The 18935-nt window shown below is 42.4% G+C and overlaps 1 protein-coding gene across 1 annotated transcript in view; it reads right to left on the bottom strand.

Moving 5' to 3' along the window:
• Positions 1 to 276: 276 nt before the first annotated feature.
• ANKUB1 (ankyrin repeat and ubiquitin domain containing 1) overlaps positions 277 to 18935 on the bottom strand; it is a gene marked incomplete at its 5' end in the record, with an annotated part of 48965 nt that continues 30306 nt past the window's right edge. The window contains 3 exons of the mRNA XM_081138420.1: positions 277 to 1391; positions 13301 to 14239; positions 17181 to 17295. Coding sequence (XP_080994546.1) covers positions 1235 to 1391; positions 13301 to 14239; positions 17181 to 17295 — 1211 coding nt within the window. The 3' untranslated portion in view covers positions 277 to 1234. The remainder of the gene's footprint in view (positions 1392 to 13300; positions 14240 to 17180; positions 17296 to 18935) is intronic.

Below are 18935 nucleotides of genomic sequence, written 5' to 3'. Positions count from 1 at the left end.
GTTCGACTCCCAGGCAAGGGGACATGAGTACCTCGGTTGCAGTTTCAATCCCCAGCCCTGGTCAGAGCGCATGCAGGAGGCAACCAGTAGACGTGTCTCTCTTACATGGATGTTTCTCTCTCTCTCCTTCCCTCCCTCCCTTAAGCTCTCTCTAAAAATCACTGGAAAAATATTTCTCCAGTGAAGATTAAATGTATATTTACCCTATTACCCAACAATTCCACTCTTAGGTATTCAACCAAAAGCAATGAAAACGTGTCCAAAAAAAGACCTGTTACAACAGTGTTCATAGCAGCTTTATTAGTAATATCCCCCAACCTGAAGCAACCCAAAGTCCATACAGTTGAGCAGATAAATCGTAGTGCATCCATCCATACAATGGTATACTACTGAGTTATAAAGATGAATGCCCTAATGAGACATGCAACAATGTAAATGAACCTCAGAACATTAAACTGAGCAAAAGAACCCAGGCACAATTGTGAGCAGCTGTATGATTCCTCTGACTGGGAAAGATTATCTGTTTATGGAGATAGCAGAATAGCGGTTGCCTATTGGGGGCTGGGATACACTTGGATAGAAGCTTAAAGAAACTTTCCGGAGTGATGGAATTAGTCTATCTCTTGATCGGAATATTGGCTACACAGATGCATGTATTTGTCAAAGTCATTGAATCTTTTTTTTCTCTCAATTGAATCTTACATGTAAGACCTGTGCAACTCGCTGTATGCAAACTTTACCTCAGTTAAGACAATGAATAGAAAGCAATGTTTTAGCAGGTGTTCAAAAGATGTCTGAGACCAGTACTAGACTTAGATGGTATTTGTAACTCTCCTAGGAACTGTCCCTATGTAGAATTTTTTTACTTTTATTTTTTCCTATACATTGTATTCATATGGTTTAAAAAAAACCCAAAACAATCAAGCTAACCCTAGGGGGCGGGAGGAGAAACAGTAAAAATTCTTATTTCTGTCTTTGTTTCTGATCCTCTCAGCTTCCCTACCGCGGAGACAACTACTATTCTCAGTTTTTATGAATTCTTCCTCAGGCTCTTAATCCAAAAACAAATGCCCCAAATTTCCACTTAGGGTGGTAAGTCCAAGAAAACATGGTATTTAACATGAAATATCCTGTTGACAGTTATGTAGCGTTAGACCTGTGATTAGAAAGTATAGAATTAGGATTGTTACTAAAAATTTAACATTAGAACTGGAGGTTCTATTTAGCCAGTTCTTCACCCCAACTGGGGTTGTGATGACTTTTCTTGTGCAGTTTCCAGAGGATTTTCACGTGCTGTCTGTCCTCCCTGGGTAGTCAGGTTAGAGATGCTCTTTTTGGCCAGGACTCTTGCTATTCCTAGCTGCTGAAGCCATCGTTTCTCTTTAAAAGCACTGTAAGAAAACAAGACACTATTTATTTACTTATTATTTCACTGATGAAATTCAAGATTTTATTTTATTTTAAAAGAAATTTTATTGAATTTATTGGGGTGACATTGGTTAATAAAATTATACGGGTTTCAGATGGACAGTTCCCTAACACATCATCTGTATATTGTGTTGTGTGTTCACCACCCCAGCTCAAGTCCCCTTCTGTCACCATTTATCCCCCCTTTACCCACTTCTACCCCCTTCCCCTCTGGTAATCACCGTGCTGCTGTCTGTGTCCATGACTTTGTTTTTCTTTGTTTAATCTCTTCACCTTTTTCACCTAGCTTGGCTTGGGGCTGAGATCCCCTGTTTCTCAGGGGGAACCTTTGCAGCTGAGATATCCCTCCGAAATCTCAGCCACTGCCCGGGCGCGGAAACAGGCCAGCCCTTTTTGCATCTCCCCACTTCCTGCCAGTCTTGATGTGGCTTCTTCTGTAGATCCTTGGTTATAAGACCTCTCTTCAGCTAGTCTTCAGTTGGTTATTCGAGTTGGTTGCTCTATATTTTAGCTGTAATGCTAATCCGGTCCCGGGAGGAGGTGCGTGTAATATCCCACTCAGTTGCCATCTTGGATTTCCAAGATATAATTTATAAGGAGGTTCAATCTTGTCCAATTTATAGCTGAAATGATGGAAATCTTTAGGTTGGTTTTGTAGCTGTGGCTGGTTTATCTTGTCACATGAGGTAAGATGTAAACTGGGAAAGAGGAATCTTTCTAAAACCCGTTCCTTTTGACGCCATGGGAATGGTACTTTCCTGAGGCAGTCAGTACTAGAAGCTTGAACCCACATCTAGAAACAGAGCACCACTCAGTGCCATATAGAAAGCTGCTCAAAAGCTGAAACTTTTTCTATGTGTTCCTCATAGGCATCCCTACACATAACATATTCCCTAACCTATTCTCCCTTCTGCTTCTCCTACCCCACCACAAGCACACGGTTTTGCGTTGGTAAGATAGTAAATATTCTGATAGCTAACTGAAATGCAATGAAAGGTAATGTTTCATGATAGCCGTGAGGATAGCCAAGTCACTGTGTCTTTACTTGTAAATTTGAATGTGATTGCTCCTAGTTTTTAGGACACAAATATGATTTACTATAGGAGGGTTTTACATTCCCTTGAATGTTGGGGTTTTCGAAGACTCTATCCTTTGACCTCTCTTTCTTTCTGTACCCTCATCCTGGGAGGCCTCATTTACAATTGCCTATATCCATGACTTCCAAATCCTGAGCTTTCTTAGAAGAGCATACCTCCAATTAGCAAATAAAACCATTTGGTAACTGGACATCCCACAAACACTTCCAATTTTCATCTTATATCTTCTTCCTAAACCTGTTCCCCTTCAGTATTCTTGCTTCGACACAGTGATTTTTCTATGCCCGCCATCTCCAACTAGAAACAAAACCCAGTTCCTCCTTACCTGTCCACTCCTATACCCACTTAGTGACAAAAGTTTTGTAGAGTATTCCTTAGAAATACCTTTCACATTTTGCCTTCCTTCTCTTGGCTAACGACTTCTGTCTAGTCCAGGTCTTTCTTGTCTCTTGCTTCTCTTATTGCAAAGTCCCCTAACTTTATTGTAGTCCTTTCATACCCTCAGTATTGCTGCTTTCCAGTGAGTCTTCCACACATCTTCAGCAGATTTCCCTTCAAAAATAAAAACTGATTATGTGTCTTGCCTGATGAGAAACGGCCTTCTGTGAGTTCCTACTTTCTTCCTGTCCCATGGAAAAGGAATATGAATAAGCTCTCCACTTGGGCACACAAGATGCTCCTCAGTGTAGCTGGGACCTACCTTGCCAGTTTCATCTCCTGCTGATTTCTCCCTGTCTTTTAAAATGTCTTGTGCAAATCCACTTACTTTCTTGAAAACTAAATTTTTTTCTTGCCTTTTCACAAAGCAGTGCCTTTGACCATGTTTCCACCTCTGTGTGGCTCCTTTACCTTACCACCACTTTTATCTGGCAAAGTCCTGTAAATTTAAAGGGCTTTCATTCAGTCTATTAGGAACAACCTTGCATGAAAGTAATGTATTGTTTCAAACATTTGAATTAGATCCAAGTTTGCCTGATTCATTTTTAATGTTCTGGACCAACTACTTGCTTTACCTCAATGGTGATGGCTCCTTGGGCCCTCTAAATGGGATTAACCCACTGATGCTGTGCATAAAATCAAGTCCTTAGCCTTACGGAAATCACCTTTAGCCATTCCCCATATCCCACTTGACTTGATTTAAAGCTCTCTCTCTCCTTTCTCATGTATACCTTAGTTCCTCCTAGGTTCAGTGCTCACCATGGCATTTGAGCTCTGGCTTTTCTGCATTTATTCAAAAATGATTTATTGGACACTTATTATATGCCAAGCAGTATTCTATGCGCTAAAGAAACAAAAAGTGAACCAAACACATAGGGTCCCTGCCCTCATGGAACTTACATTCTAGGAGGAGGCAAATATACAAAGAGAGGGCTAGAATAATATCAGACTGTGAGCGATCCAAGATGGTAGTAGAGTAGGTGGATGTTGCACTCATCTCCTCCCAGGACCAAACTGGAATTACAACTAAAATATAGAGCAACCAACCTGAATAACCAACTGAAGAGCTGAACAGAAGACTTATAACCAAGGATTTACAGAAAAAAACACATCAAGACTGCTAAGAAGGGTGAAAGTGCAAAAAGGGCTGGCCCCACTTTCACAGGTGGTGGCTGAGATTTTGAAAGGATATCTCAGCTGCAAAGGTTCTCCCTGAGAAGCGTGAGGTCCCGGGCCCAGAGCACCAAAGCTGGGAAGAGTCACCCACATAACATCTGACTGAAAGCAGGGATGCTGTCTTCCAGGGAGAGACAGGAGTCTGCTAGAGACATGAGAACACTCTTATAGGGCCAACACACAAAACCTTGTTCACAGTCACTCACCCTGGGCTCTGGAGGAGGGAGGGTGGAGCAGACTAGAGTCCTGTGAGGAGTGACTGGGGTTTGTGGCTTTGGGGAGAGAGCTGAAGGGACAGCTACTAAGATACCTGTGCTGAGTCCCTCTCCCACACCACAGATGCCATCTTTCTTCGGTGGAACACTCCCCTCCATATGGCATCAGCCTGGAGAAATGCAATAGCTCCACCGTCTGGACTACCTATAGCCCTACCCTGCAAAGCTTGCACTCTGCTGAGGACTCAGCTGCCTGGGCTGGGGTGTAGAGGTTTGGGAAGACTCAGGGGGTGTCAGTGACTGAGTTGTGTGGCTTTGGGGTGGGGGCCATTCCCCCTACCTTCCCGAGAGCATGATTGATATCTCCCCCTCATGGTAGATCCACTAGCTCCAATCTCCAGGCTCCTGAAGCCCCACCCTATCAACTCCTGGTGGCTCTGCCCTACTGAGGCCTGGCTAGAATCCAGGACAGTCTGAGTTATGTGGCTCTGGGTAGGCATTCCCCTCACCTTCCCCCAAGCCTGACCAACACCTCCCACCCAAGGGAGATCTACTAGCCCCATCTTCCTGACTCCCTGCTGAGATCGGGCTCCTGACAGAATCTGAAACAAACTGAGTTGTGTGGCTCTAAGATGGGGTCCATTTTCCTTTGAAGATCTGAGCGGTGTAGAGGCCTCCCTTCACAGGGTCAAAGCTAGGTCTGTTTGGGCCTGATAAACTCTGCTGGCCTCACCATGATGACTCCCTGAGATCCCTGTCCTACCATAAAGGTGTGCAAGCACCCAGTGAGTGGCAGCTAGACTTGGTATACCCTGGGACATTTGCTGAGTGGCCTCAGACCCAGCATGGGCACATATTAAACCTCTATCAATCTGGTGAACACCACTTGCCACTATTTGGTGACTCACTATAAACTGCCTTATGCAACTCAAGTACCACCAGAAGCTCTTTCAGTGAATGAGCCTAACAGGCAGCCAGCAGGAGGAGGAAGGCAAGGCAGGTCTCAGAGTGCCTTGGGACTTTTGCTGACCTTCCCCTATGCCTGGTTCTGGTAAAAGCCAGGCTTGGTGTGCAGCTTGGTCCTTCCCATGCAAACCCAGACCTAGCAGAGGCAGGCAAAAACTGTAGATAGCTCTGTAGATGCAAACAGGCAGCCCAGGGCCAGTCATAGACACTGTCTGGCATTTGCTGGCACCAGAGTCTCTCCCAAGACCTGACATACACAGTGGCCAGCATCAGAAAACATCAAAGCAGAATCCAATTGGCTTTACTAGTGGCATATCCAAGGGAGATCTCAGCAGGTACCAGACCCTTCTGAGGCAAATTCCACTTCATGAGGACAGCACCTGTACAGCAGCTCATGCACTGTGGTTAGGGTTGATTCTCACAATCAGTCAGCCTAAGGGTCAATCTCACACACAAATGAGCCAACAGCAATAAAAACTCAACAGGAGGGTTCATATAACCCACACAACAGATATTCCTGGAGCACCTAGTTTAGGTGATCAAGGAGATTGCATCACTGTGTTGCACAGGACAACTACTACTAAAAGCTGCCCTACCAAGACTGAGAGTCATAGCAGATCTACCTAATATGTAGAAACAAACACAAAGAGGCAGCCAAAATGGAATGACAAAGAAATATGTTCCACATGAAAGAACAGAAGGTCTCCAGAAAAAGATATAAATGAAATGGAGACAAGCAATTTATCAGATATAGAGTTTAAAGAAATGGTTATGAGAATGCTCAAGAAATGTAGTGAGAATTACAATAGCATGAAAAAGGACACAGAAACCATAAAAAACAACCAGTCAGAAATGGAGAATACAATATCTGAAATGAAGAACATACTAGAAGGAATAAACAGTAGGTTGGATGAGTAGAGGATCGAATTAGCAATTTGAAAGACAAGGTAGCAGAGAACACCCAATCAGAGCAGCAAAAAATAAAAAGAATTTTTAAAAATGAGGATAGCTTAAGAGACATTTGGGAACAATATAAAGTATAACAACATCTGCATCATAGGTGTACCAGAAGGAGAAGAGAGAGAGCAAGGGATCAAGATCTTATTTGAAGGAACAATGACTGAAGACTTCCCTAACCGGGTCAAAGAAAAAGAAACACAAGTTCAGGAAGCACAGAGAGTCCCAAACAAGAGAGACCCAAAGAGGCCCACACCAAGGCACATCATAATTAAAATGACAAAGGCTAATGACAAAGAGGGAATCTTTTTTTTTAAATATTTTTTTTTATTTCAGAGCAAGGAAGGGAGAGAGAGATAGAAACATCAATGATGAGAGAGAGTCATTGATTGGCTGCCTCCTGTAAGCCTCCTGCTGGGAATCAAGCCGCAACCCAGGCCATGTGCCCTGACCAGGAATCGAACCATGATTTCTTGGATCACAGATCAATGCTCACCAATGAGCCACACCAGCTGGGCCAAAGAGAGAATCTTAAGTACAGCAAAAGAAAGACAGTTACCTACAAGGGAGCTTCCATAAGACTGTCAGCTGATTTCTCAACAGAAACATTTCAGGCCAGAAGGGACTGGCATGAAATATTAAAAGTGATCAAAAGCAAAGGCCTACAACCGAGACTACTTTATACAACAAGGCTATCGTTTAAAATCAAGGGAGAAGGCACAGGCTGGGTAACTCAGTTGGTTAGAGTATGGTCCTGATACACCAAGGTTGCAAGTTCGATCCCTGGTCAGGCTACATACAAGAATCCACCAATGATTGCATAAATAAGTGGAACAACAAATGGATGTTTATTTCTCTCCCCCCTCCTTCCTCTATCTCTAAAATAAATAAATTAAATTAAATTGAAGGAGAAATAAAGAGCTTCCCAGACAAAAAAAAAAGCTAAAGGAGTTTGTTACCAGCAAACCAGTAGTACAAGAAATGTTAAAGGGTCTTCTTAAAGAAGAAGAAAAAACAAAACAGAGGAACATAGTTAAAAGGATAAAATGGCAATAAATACATACCTATCAATAATCACTTTAAATGTAAAGGGCTTAAATGCTCCAATCAAAAGACATAAAGTAGCTGAATGGATAAGAAAACAAGACCCATATATACGCTGTCTAAAAGAGACCCTGCTCATAACAAAACATGCAGACAGATTAAAGGGCTAGAAAAATATATTTCATGCAAATAAAAATGAAGAATAAGCTGGGGTAGCAATACTTGTATCTGACAAAATAGACTTTAAAACAAAGGCTATAGTAAGAGAGACAAAGAAGGACACTACATAATGATAAGGGAGTAATCCAACAAGAGAATATAACCCTTGTAAACATTTATGTACCCAACATAGGAGCACCTAAGTATATAAAGCAAATCTTGATGGGTGTAAAAGGAAAGATGGACAGTACTACAGTCATAGTCAGGGACTTTAACACCTCATTGACGTCAATGTATAGATCTTCCCAGACAGAAAATCAACAAGGAAACAGTGGCCTTAAATGACACAATAGATCAGATGGATTTAATTGACATCTTCAGAGCATTAGAATATACATTCTTTTCAAGTACACATGGAACAATTTCTAAATAGACCACGTTATGACACAAACAAGACTCAATAAATTTTAGAAGATTCAGCTAAATAGAGACAGACTCATAGAGAGCAGGCAGATAGCTCTGGAGAGTGGTTGGAGCGGAGGGATTGAACAAAAAAAGAGCGAGAGAACTCATGGATATGGACAATAGTGTGGTGATTGCAGGGGTGGAGGGGGATGGGTGGAGGTGGTTGAGGGCATATAGGAGATAAAAGGTGATGGAAAAAATAAAATATTTTTTTAATAAAAGAAATTTAAGAAGATTGAGGTCATATCAAGTATCTTCTCTGACTTTAATGGTATGAAACTAGAAATCAATCACAAGAACAAAACTGAAAAACACACAAAAAGATGGAGGCTAAATAACATGTTACTAAACAATAAATGGATTAACACTGAGATCAAGGTAAAAATCAAAAGATACCTTGAAACAAATGAAAATGAGAACACAACAACCCTAAATCTATGGGGCACAGCAAAAGCAGTCCTAAGAGGGAAATTCAAAACATTACAGGCCTATCTCAAGAAATAAAAACAAAAAATCTCAACTAAACAAGCTAACTTTACACTTAAAGGAACTAGAGGAAGAACAAACAAAGCTGAAAATGAGTAGAAAGAAAAAATAATAATCAAGTGGAAATAAAATAAAGTCTAAAAAAATATTAAAAAGATTAATGAAACCAAGAGCTGGCTCTTTGAAAAGATAAATAAGGTTGACAAACCTTTAACTAGACTCATCAAGAAAAGAGATGATCCAAATAAATTAAATCAGAAATGAAAGAAGAGAAGTAACAACTGACACCAAAGAAATACAAAGGATTGTAAGAAAACATTAGGAACAACTACATGCCAACAAATTGGACAATCTGAACTAAATGGATAAATTCCTTGAAACATATATAACCTTCCAAGACTGAATCAGGAAGAAGAAAAAAGTCTGAATATACAGATTACAAATAATGAAATTGAAGCAGTAATCACAAAACAAACAAATGTCCTGGACTGGAAGGCTTCACAGGTGAATTTTCCAAACATTCAAAGAACTAACACCTATTCTCCTCAAGCTATTCCAAAAAATTCAAGAGGAGAGAAGACTCCCAAGCTCATTTTACAAGGCCAGCATTATCCTAATTCCAAAACCAGATAAAGACACTACAAAGAAAGAAAATTATAGGCCAATATCCATGATAAATATAGATGCTAAAATAGTCAACCAAATATTAGCAAACTGGATCCAACAATATAGTAAAAAGATTGTACACCACAATCCCGTGGTACTTATTTCTGGATTCAGGGTTGGTACAATATCAGCAAATCAATAAATGTAATACATCGCATAAACAAATTGAAGGATAAAAATCACATGATCATATCAATAGATGCAGAAAAAGCATTTGATAAAATCCAGCACCCATTTATGATAAAAACTCTCAGCAAAGTGGGAATAGAGGGACCATACCTCAACATAATGGAGGCCATATATGACAGACCTACAGCCAACATCATACTCATTGCGCAAAAACTAAAAGCATCTTTATTAAGATCAGGAACAAAACAGGAATGTTCACTCTCACCACTCTCATTCAACATAGTACTGGAAGTCCTAGCCACAGCCATCAGACAAGAAGAAGATGAAATAAAATTGCCATTATTTGCAGATGACATGACACTGTATATAGAGAACCCTAAAGATTTCACCAAAAAAAAACTACTAGAACTGATAAAGGAATTCAGTAAAGTATACAAAATAAATATCCAGAAATCAGTTGCATTTTTATACACCAATAATGATCTATCAGAAAGGTAAACTAAGAAAACAGTCCCATTTACAGTTGCATTAAAAAACACCTAGGAATAAATTTAACCAAGGATATAAAAGTCCTGTACTTGAAAAATTACAATACCCTGAAGAAAGAAATTGAAGAAGATACAAATAAGTGGAAGCATATACTATGTTCATGGATAGGAAGAACTGACATCATTAAAATGTCCATACCACCAAAGTGGTCTTCAAAAAATGTGAAGCTAATCAGGTCAAATTTTTCAATGTTCCCTCATTGCTTTTAGGATAAACCTGCCCAGTCTTTCATAGGGACCCTAACCTGCCTCTCCATGTCTGTCTCATACCTCCCTTCTCTCTCTTTGCTCTAGCACATCTTCCTATTTCACAAATGACAGCTCCAACCACAAGGCTTTTGCACAAGCCATTTCTTCTACCCCAGCACTCTCTCTCCACTCTTCCTTCAACTGCTTAACCCCTACTCATCCATCAAAATTCAGCTCAGACATTTTCTTAGGGAGGTCAAGGGCCATGTCAGACTTCCCTAGAACCTCTATCTCCAAGTTCCCCTCCTTCACAGCACTTCCCTCAGCTTGTGTGATAATGCCCATCACACCCTACTAAGCAATTTTCTTCACAAGCACAACGCTGTACTGTTTGCTCTCGATTGTGTAGGGTGAACAACTGTCCTGCTTTGCCAAGAACTGAGGCATTTCTCAGGAAGCAGGACTTTCAGTGCTAAGATTAGGAAAATCACTCTACTATTATATCACCAGCTCAATAAATGTTTGTTGAATGAATAATTGTTAATAATCACTAATTGGGTCATCAACCCAACCACCTAACTGAATCTCAGTGTTTCTTTTCAGCATCAGAGTTCCCTGGCTTGACTGACAGTTTCAGGTAGACATAGGTGCTCCAATGACTCCAATGAAGGGCATAAACCAGAGCAAAAAGAGCTGCGCAAGGGCATGAAGACTAGAGATGCCCCCTTCCCCTCCACAGCCCACCAATAGAGGGACGTGGGACAGACCCAGGGGAAGATGCAGTGGAAAGATGACAAAACAGAGGAGAGGGAAGTAGAGAGCGCAAATAGGGAAAAGAGAAAATTATTGGGAAAAGAGAAACAGTAAAGTTGGAAAGATTTGCTAGGAGTAATTCTACCAGAGGAAGTACTGTACAGAACCAGACTGACTACCGCTCCTTCTGTGCCTCCCTTCTGCAATAACCTCTTTCTTTAATGCAATGTTTTCCCCAGAAATTCCCTTCTCAAACTTGAAATTGCTTTCCCCTTTATGATTCCAATTTTGATATACCTACAAAAACAGCATGCTAGTACAACCTCTTTTGAAAACTGTTAGGAGGTGTTTACTAAACTTAAACTTACCCTGTAACCTAGCAATTGCATTCCTAGGTCAAGTGAAAGGAATGCAAATGTCTACCAAAGCTCATATACACAAATAACTATACAGTTTTATTCAAAATAGCCCCAAATTAGAAACAATCCAAATGCCCATCAATAGGAGAACAGATAAATAAAGGTATGGATTACTACACAGAAAAGGAATACTACATAGAAATAAAAAGAATCATGTCTGGCCAGCATGTCTCAGCGATTGAGCATTGACCCATGATCCAGGAGATGGAAGTTTGATGCCTGGTCAGGACACATGCCCAGGTTTCGGGCTCTATCTATCCCCAGCAGGGGGCCTGCAGGAGGCAGCCCATCAATGATTCTCTCATCATTGATGTTTCTCTCTCTCTCTCTCTCCCTTCCTCTCTCTGAAATCAATAAAGACATATTTAAAAAAGAAAGAAAAAGAATCACACATGCAAAAACATGGATGAATCCCATAGGCAACATGTTGAGCAGACAAGCCACACATAGAAGGTAGATATCACATGATGTCCTTTATATGAAATTCAAGAACAGGCAAAACTAATCTCATCGATAGAGATCAGGATAATGGTCATATCTGGGAGGGGTTATTGACTGGCAAGGGGCAAGAGAGAACTTTTTGGGGTGCTGGAAATATTTTGCTTCTGATGGAGTGGTGCTTACATGGATGTATGCAAAATGAGCCACATATGTGGGATTATCACTCCTTATGCATTTTGCTATATATTTCACAACCCATTTCCTCCCCGAGAAAACACTACACACAACAGACACTGGCAGCCTCTCTCTCCCCAGGCCACACTCATGCCCACCTTAAACACAGGTGGGTTTTCACACTCCCATCCTGCTTAGCACTGCTCTGGACCATAATAAGCACTTACTGGATGCTTGAACAGTAAGCTCATTTTTAACATGCATCTGTTGATAAAACTAACCAGTATTTCCTTTCTTATGTTGCAGCCTGATTTTAAGACGGGCTATATAATTTTTTCCAATTAAAAATTTTCTAGTCTTGTCTAGAATTTTAGATGATCTCTTTTTCTACATTATAGTCAGAGATACCTCACAAATTACAAGGATTGACGTTATTAAGCAGTTTCTTCCTTTACTGTGCTGTCAACTTCATCGTCCTGAATCGTGCCCATTATAGACCATATTGCTCTCACCACTAGGTGGCAATAACCAAACTATAATAAAATAGACCTGAAATAATGACCAATATAGAAGGGCAACTAAAACAATTTAGCCTTATTTTTTCTTTCTTTCCCATAAATTCAGTAGGGAAAAAGCCACTCACAAATCTATATTTCTGCTGTAATAAGTAATGGATGGGACCTGAGATTTTATCAGAGTTGTGTTTTCTGGGAAATCTTATGACCAATATATAAAATTTTATCTTCTGAAATGAATGTGCTTGAAAAATCCACTCCACTTCAAAGACATTTGTTTAAGTCTTTAAATGTGATAATGCATTAGTTTTTAAAACTTACCTTAAACACTAATGCCAATGCTACCTTCCTATCCAATATAGATCTTCCCCCACCTATACATCTTGCCTAGTAAGTCAACTGAAATCTTTGTGGTTTAGTTGGTCATTAAATTGTTTTACTGTTTTCTTCCACTTTCATTACCATGCAGTCTTCCAAGAGACTTTTCATGTTTCTTTCCCACATTTCAGTTTCCCTTTCTCCCTTTAATTATAATGAACAATTTCTTATTAGTTTTTTTAAATTGATTTGCGAGAGAGAGAAACATTGATGTGAGAGAGAAACATTGATCAGTTGCCTCCGGCATATGCCCCCACTGGGGATGGAACCTGCAACCTGGTATGTGCCCTGACCGGGAATCAAGCCCACCACCTTTCTGTGTATGGGAGGGTGCTCCAACCAAACGAGCCACCTGGCCAGGGCTTATTAGTTTTTATTTTTGTTGTTTTTTAAAAGAAGCAAGGGACCTTGTCAATTGATACAACTCTTTTAACTGTGTCTCTTCTCCTCCTGAACACTTGAGGAGTAAAGCACTACAGATTGGACTGGCCAATAAAATCAGTTTGTTTTGTCCTGAACACGAGGCTAAGATGAGGTCCCGAAGCTGGAGCACCCTGTGTTACACTATATGGCCTGGTAAGGCTTTGTGGACCATTCCCTGCCCCTAGCCCTGCCCTATTCAAGGTTTGCCTCGTATATTTAAGGAGGAAACATTACCTGGCCACAGCTAAGCAGTGGATGGCGTTTTCCCTCGGAGTTCTCCCACTGTGCTCAGAAAACGATGTGAAGGAGGAGCTGAGTAGGAAGTCAGCTCTGGGTGCTGCATAGTAAAAAGATGGGTGTGAATAGCCCACTCTTGAAACCGGAGGGAGGGGGACCTGGGGAAGATAGGCATTTTTTATGAACTTTTCTTTTTTTCTAGATGTGGCAATCGTATTTTTCCGATTTTGTTGTTGATGTCTTTGTAATTCAGAGAATGTATTTGTATCTGCCAGTTGAGGAAATCTGAGGGTTTGTTCTCTTGTGTCCTGCTGGGGAATTGCCAAAGGATTGATGGGTTTCTTGCTTGCAGTTTGTTCCTTGAGAGGCAGCAGCTTGCCCACCGTGCTCTGGCAGTCCTTGTTCTCAGCCTTATGCCAGCTCTTGGAGGTCATTTTGGGTTTGGTGAAACCATCCACCATCACAGTGTCTCCCACTTTGGCCCCAAAGACCCTGGCTCCACAAAGCTGGCTGTTGTAAAGGTTGCGACTCTGAGCTCTGAGGACCCACTGTTTTATTTTAATGTAGATCCTCATGGGGACTGAAATCTTCAGAAAAGAAACTGTGGACCACATTTTACTAAGTAAATATAACCCGCAGTCTTTATGCTTGTGTTTGAAGGCGATGGCCAGCGGAGTTTGTCCCGCGGCATCTCTGCATTCCAGGCACAGCACACTGGAGTTGACAAAGGCCTTCAGAATTAACAGCTGGCCCGCCTCTGCAGCTGCATGAACGGGACACTTAGAGACATCTGCATGCAGGGCTTCCTGGCACCACGCTCTGTAGGGGTGGGCGCCGACTGCTTGGTTGGGCTGCGCACCCTGCTTCAGGGCCCACTCGGTGAGCTCAATGTAGCCATAAAAGGCGGCGATGTATAGGGCCACCCTCTTCTGATACCTGAAGGAGTTAAACAAATAGGAATGGGCTGTTTAGTAGATAAATATAGTTACTCATGAAGCATTCTAGTTAAAATGTTTGCTTCTTCCTTTTACCCAAAATGTTTTCAGAAAAGGCAAACAGTAACCTGCAGTAACCTACAGAGGTCCTGCTTATACACATATCCTGCTATGCACACGAAATAATTCAAACTGGTTTCCTTGGGGCGGTTTTCTTTCTTACAAAAATTAAATGCTCAGGAAAAATACCAAGCTTTATACCAACCAGGAAGGTGTTGGAAGAAATTCAGCACGAGTTGTGTATGCTTGCTTTTGTCATTTCTAACGGTCTTGATTTTCTGGCTTCTCGAAGTCTCTACTGCTATGGGATCGGCACCACTAGGTGGCCCCCTGCCAGCACCACTCCAGTGCCGCGGTCTCCGAACTGCTCTCCCACCTTCCTTTATCCCTCTCTAGGCTTTGCCTCACACAGGACTCAAGGACCTTTTTATTCCTTAAGTTGGAGGTTGCCTGTCCTCTGTTCCAACCCTGCAATAGCTTCCCACTGCAAATGAAATTCGAACTCCCCACCTTGGCCGATAAGGCCCCTCATCATCCGGCCCCTGCCTCCTCTCCTGCCCCACTTCCCACCAGTCCCCTTCTATTTCACTGTACTGGAGCCATGCTGGCCTTTTTACTATCCTTCCAACACCCCATAGGGCATAAGTTGAATGATGGGGGAGGGCTGCTCAGAGAAAGAAGAATTAGGGAAGGGAACCTAGACAGGGCCCCACCAGGTATTGTCCAGGATACACTTGGGCAGGGCTATCTGACTCCATTATAGAGATGGAGGCAAGCCAGCCTGATGTGATCCACAATATCCTGCGTATAACTAACTCTCCTGTCTGATTGCGTACCGTCTTTTGATGTGTATGTGGCTTCCCATGTAATTCCCCTGTGTGAGGTAGATGGCTTGCCCAGAACATACAGGTCTCTAGAACCCTCTGGCAGATTATATCTAATTAGTTACACGTTAATGCACTGATGGCTCACACATCAATCTTTTGAAATTCATTCATGCAAATCAGGATCTCTGAACTTGATCAGTTTTCTTGATTTGGGGAGAAGAGCCTCTCCTGGGTAGATACTGGCCTTCGCTTTCATCCTCAGTGCCCGTGCTGTGGGAACCAGGGGCGCTCCTGTCGCTGAGGCTGGTTGATCCTGCCTCCTAAAGGTATCTTTCCACAGTCTGTCCTCTCTGTCCTAAGCCTTCTTTCAGTTCCTTGAACATCTATTCTCTTGTCCTGGTCTTTGCATGTGTGGTCCCATCTGCTTTGGAACATGTTTTTTTTCCTCCCTATCATTTACCTGAGTACCAACTCTTCAGGTCTCAGTTTCAGTTCTCTTTCATCCTGCACGGTGCCCTCGTCAACACTTTTTACACTGAATGATAACCAACATTTATATCCTGTTGCCATTGTGCCACACAACTCTAATTCCTTATGATCACTAGGTCATTTAATTTCTAAAACAGTTCTATGAGATAGATACTATGATCACACCCATTTTATGCAAGAGGACACTGAGGTACAGGATGACTTTATAATTTGCCCAAGTTTCCACAACTAAACACTGAGGGAGAGGGGCTTTGAACCCAGCAGATGGGCACTGAAGTTTGTACTTCCAAACATTTGCAGTTCTGCATCTTCAGGAATTGGTTACGGTTTTCTGTTTCCCCTACTGGACTGTGAGCTTGCCCAGAGCATGGGCTATATCTTGTTTGTTGCTACATTTCTAGGATCTTGTAATACATTGCAAATGCTCAATAGATATTTAACAAATATTGGGTAGAAGACTAAAAGGAGCTTTTCAGTGTGATCATCCACGGTCACTGAGATCTTAGATTTTATTTAAATATTAAGTCAAGTGGAGATGGTTAAGCACATGAGCACTAGATTTAAATAGTCAGGATCCAACACCCAGCTGTGCCTTTGCTTGCTGTGTGACAATGGGCAGATTTCCTAATATCAGTCTCCTCACTTATAAAACAAGATAAAATAGTATCTACCTGATAAAAATTGTTAAGTATCAAGCTAGGTAATAAATTTAACACGGTGTCTCCTACAAAGCACTCAATAAATACGCACTATTAAAAGTAACAACATAGCACAGCTATTTCTTTGGATTTAGAACATGAAAAAAAAGGAATTATTACTGTCCTCAAATAGAAGTTAATTTAAAATATTTGAATATTTTGTAAAATTGCAAATGGTGGCTTTCCAACCTGTCACTTCACAGAGCCCTTGGAGCTCTCCCTGTGGGTTTGTGGGCCTGTGTAAAGCATAATTAAACTACCCACGAGGGGGTGCTGTTCTGAAATACCACAGTACCACTGAATTGAAAACAAAAGGGTAATGTAGCATTTGGGAAGCTGCAGAGATACATTAAAATGTTCACCCCCTTCTCTGAGCCCACCCACCTCCACAGCCCCAGCCACAGGTGTTCCACTTCATGTACTGCAAAAGTATGAATATTGTAGTAAATGCAGTTTGAAAAATTACATGGGAGTTTAGGAAGAGGCAGCCAGTCAATTAGCAAATACTGTTGTTTTGTTAAAGAATAATTGAATATGAGTGACCAGATACTTATTCTGATGGCTTTGAAAAGAGATGTTAAAAGTCTGGTACCCAAACCAAACTGGTCACCCATTTAAATGGTTAGTATTTCCTGAGGAATATCTACCCAAATTGCAACCCTTCTGCAAAGGCCATCAGCCCTGCTGGCACCCCTGCTGTCTTATTCCACAAATATCTCAATAATGGGGTCTGGCTGCGACGCTAAGTGGAACTGGCACGGAGCAGCGCACCAGCTGGGCGGTGAACTGCAGCCTCAAGGTCCTGTGGAAGTTTAGGGTTACTTAAAAAAGTACTTAAATTAATTTAGCAGATGCTTTATCTCCGTACTTAAGTACCAGTTTTTCGTTTGATAAATAGCGTTGGACTTTAAGTTTTTGTCCGAGGAGACAACCCATCAGAAATTCCTTCCATCCGTCCCAGACGTCCAAGCGGAGCGTTGTGCCTGTGGATGAAGAGAGTCAGTTTACAGTCCAGCCCATCGCTGTGGCTCGGCAAATCCACACACTTCTAAAGACAGCGCTCCCCCCACAGAGGCGTGGACTAGATGGAAAGTAACCTTGGAACAAGTAGACAGGAACATTATTTTGAGCTTAGGCCTGCACAGTGACTGCACATGGCGCTGAAATATTTTTTGCAGCTCTCTTCACACAGCGCTGTGTTTACTAATTCCACCATGAAGTACATGTCACCGTGCAAAACTAAAGCTCTTATGTTGCAAGAGGAAACTAAAGAAAACGGGGCAGGACAAATGGCTGCTTCTGGGGCCTTTAGCCTACGAGTGGGCTGTGGGTGGAGCTGAATGGAGCCATTCTGTTATGAAGGCTCATTGCTCCTGGAGGACACATCACTTGCTCCTCACTGGCTGACCCTCTCCCGATGCTGTGACACCACATTCCCTTTGGTCCTCAGGCATCTTTCCTCAGCCTTCGGACCTGCTCACTCTACACATTCCTCGGGATGAGACCCAACCTGCCCCCCCCCCCCAGCCCATCACCTCCCTCCATCCGGCCGGCCTCATTCACTCTGTCCAGGGCACTCTGACCTTTCACCTGTCCTGGAGACACACCAAGTCCACTCCCCTCTCAGGGCCTAAAGGCTTATAACTGCTTTTGCTTCCAAGAGTCTTTATGCAGATTCTCACAGGGGAGTGTCCTTTTCCTCAGTTTCCAATTCAAGCACCACATCCTCACAGAGGACTTCTCAGAGCCGTAGCTAAAGCAGCCCCTACCTCTCCCCTCCAATACTGTTCAGTCCACAGCCTAATTTTTACTTCTTTACACCCCCTCACCAGTACTTGGAATCCTTTTACTTGTGTAGAGATTTTTTTTCATGCCCCCATTAAACAGAAAGCTCCTTCAGGACTTGTCACACACCCTGGCCCTTGGTAAGTGCTCACTAAATACTTGTTGGTTGACTAACAGGCAATCTCAGTGACACTGATGGCTTCATTGACCACCCATGTGCCACGCCCTCCAAGTCCATGTCTGCAGCCCCAGGGTCCCCTGCCAGGGACACTGCCATCCATGAGACAACACTACGTTCACGTTGTTCTAGAAGACAACTCGTTGCCTTTCCTCCCAACCCGCTTTTCCCCGGCCTTCGGTGCCAGTTTGCAGCACCGCTGTCTTCCTTGCTGCCTAAACTAGAAATCTCCAAGCCCATCTCCCTCCCTCCCTTTCTCCTGTGCTCTGCATCTGTGCAGTCCCTGAGGCCTCACTCCTTATCTCAGAAATGTTAAGGAACTGTTTCCCTGCCTTCATCTCAACCAGCTCCACCCAGTGCAGGCCGAGGTCCTCTCTCTCCTGCATCTACTTTGAGACGCTCCCAACAAGCCCCTCCTCTCTTCACTCAGGTCTCTGCTCAAACGCCATCTCCTTTGGTAGCCTTGCCCACCTTCCCACGTCATTCCCTGTCCCCTTATTCTGCTTCCTTTTACTTCATAGTTCTCATTTCCATTTAAAAGGTGATATTTTCCTGTTAGCTGGATGGCGCTTGCTTTCCCCACTGCAGCACGAGCTTCCGGAGGGTGGGAACCTTGCTGCTCCTGCCCAGGCTTTCTGCCTGCTTCCTCAGTGGAGCCTG

The sequence above is a fragment of the Miniopterus schreibersii genome (assembly GCF_964146895.1).
Source record: "Miniopterus schreibersii genome assembly, chromosome: 5".
Lineage (NCBI taxonomy): Eukaryota > Metazoa > Chordata > Mammalia > Chiroptera > Miniopteridae > Miniopterus > Miniopterus schreibersii.
Note: the sequence above shows the minus strand (reverse complement) of the source record. Positions and strands in the feature narration are given on the sequence as shown.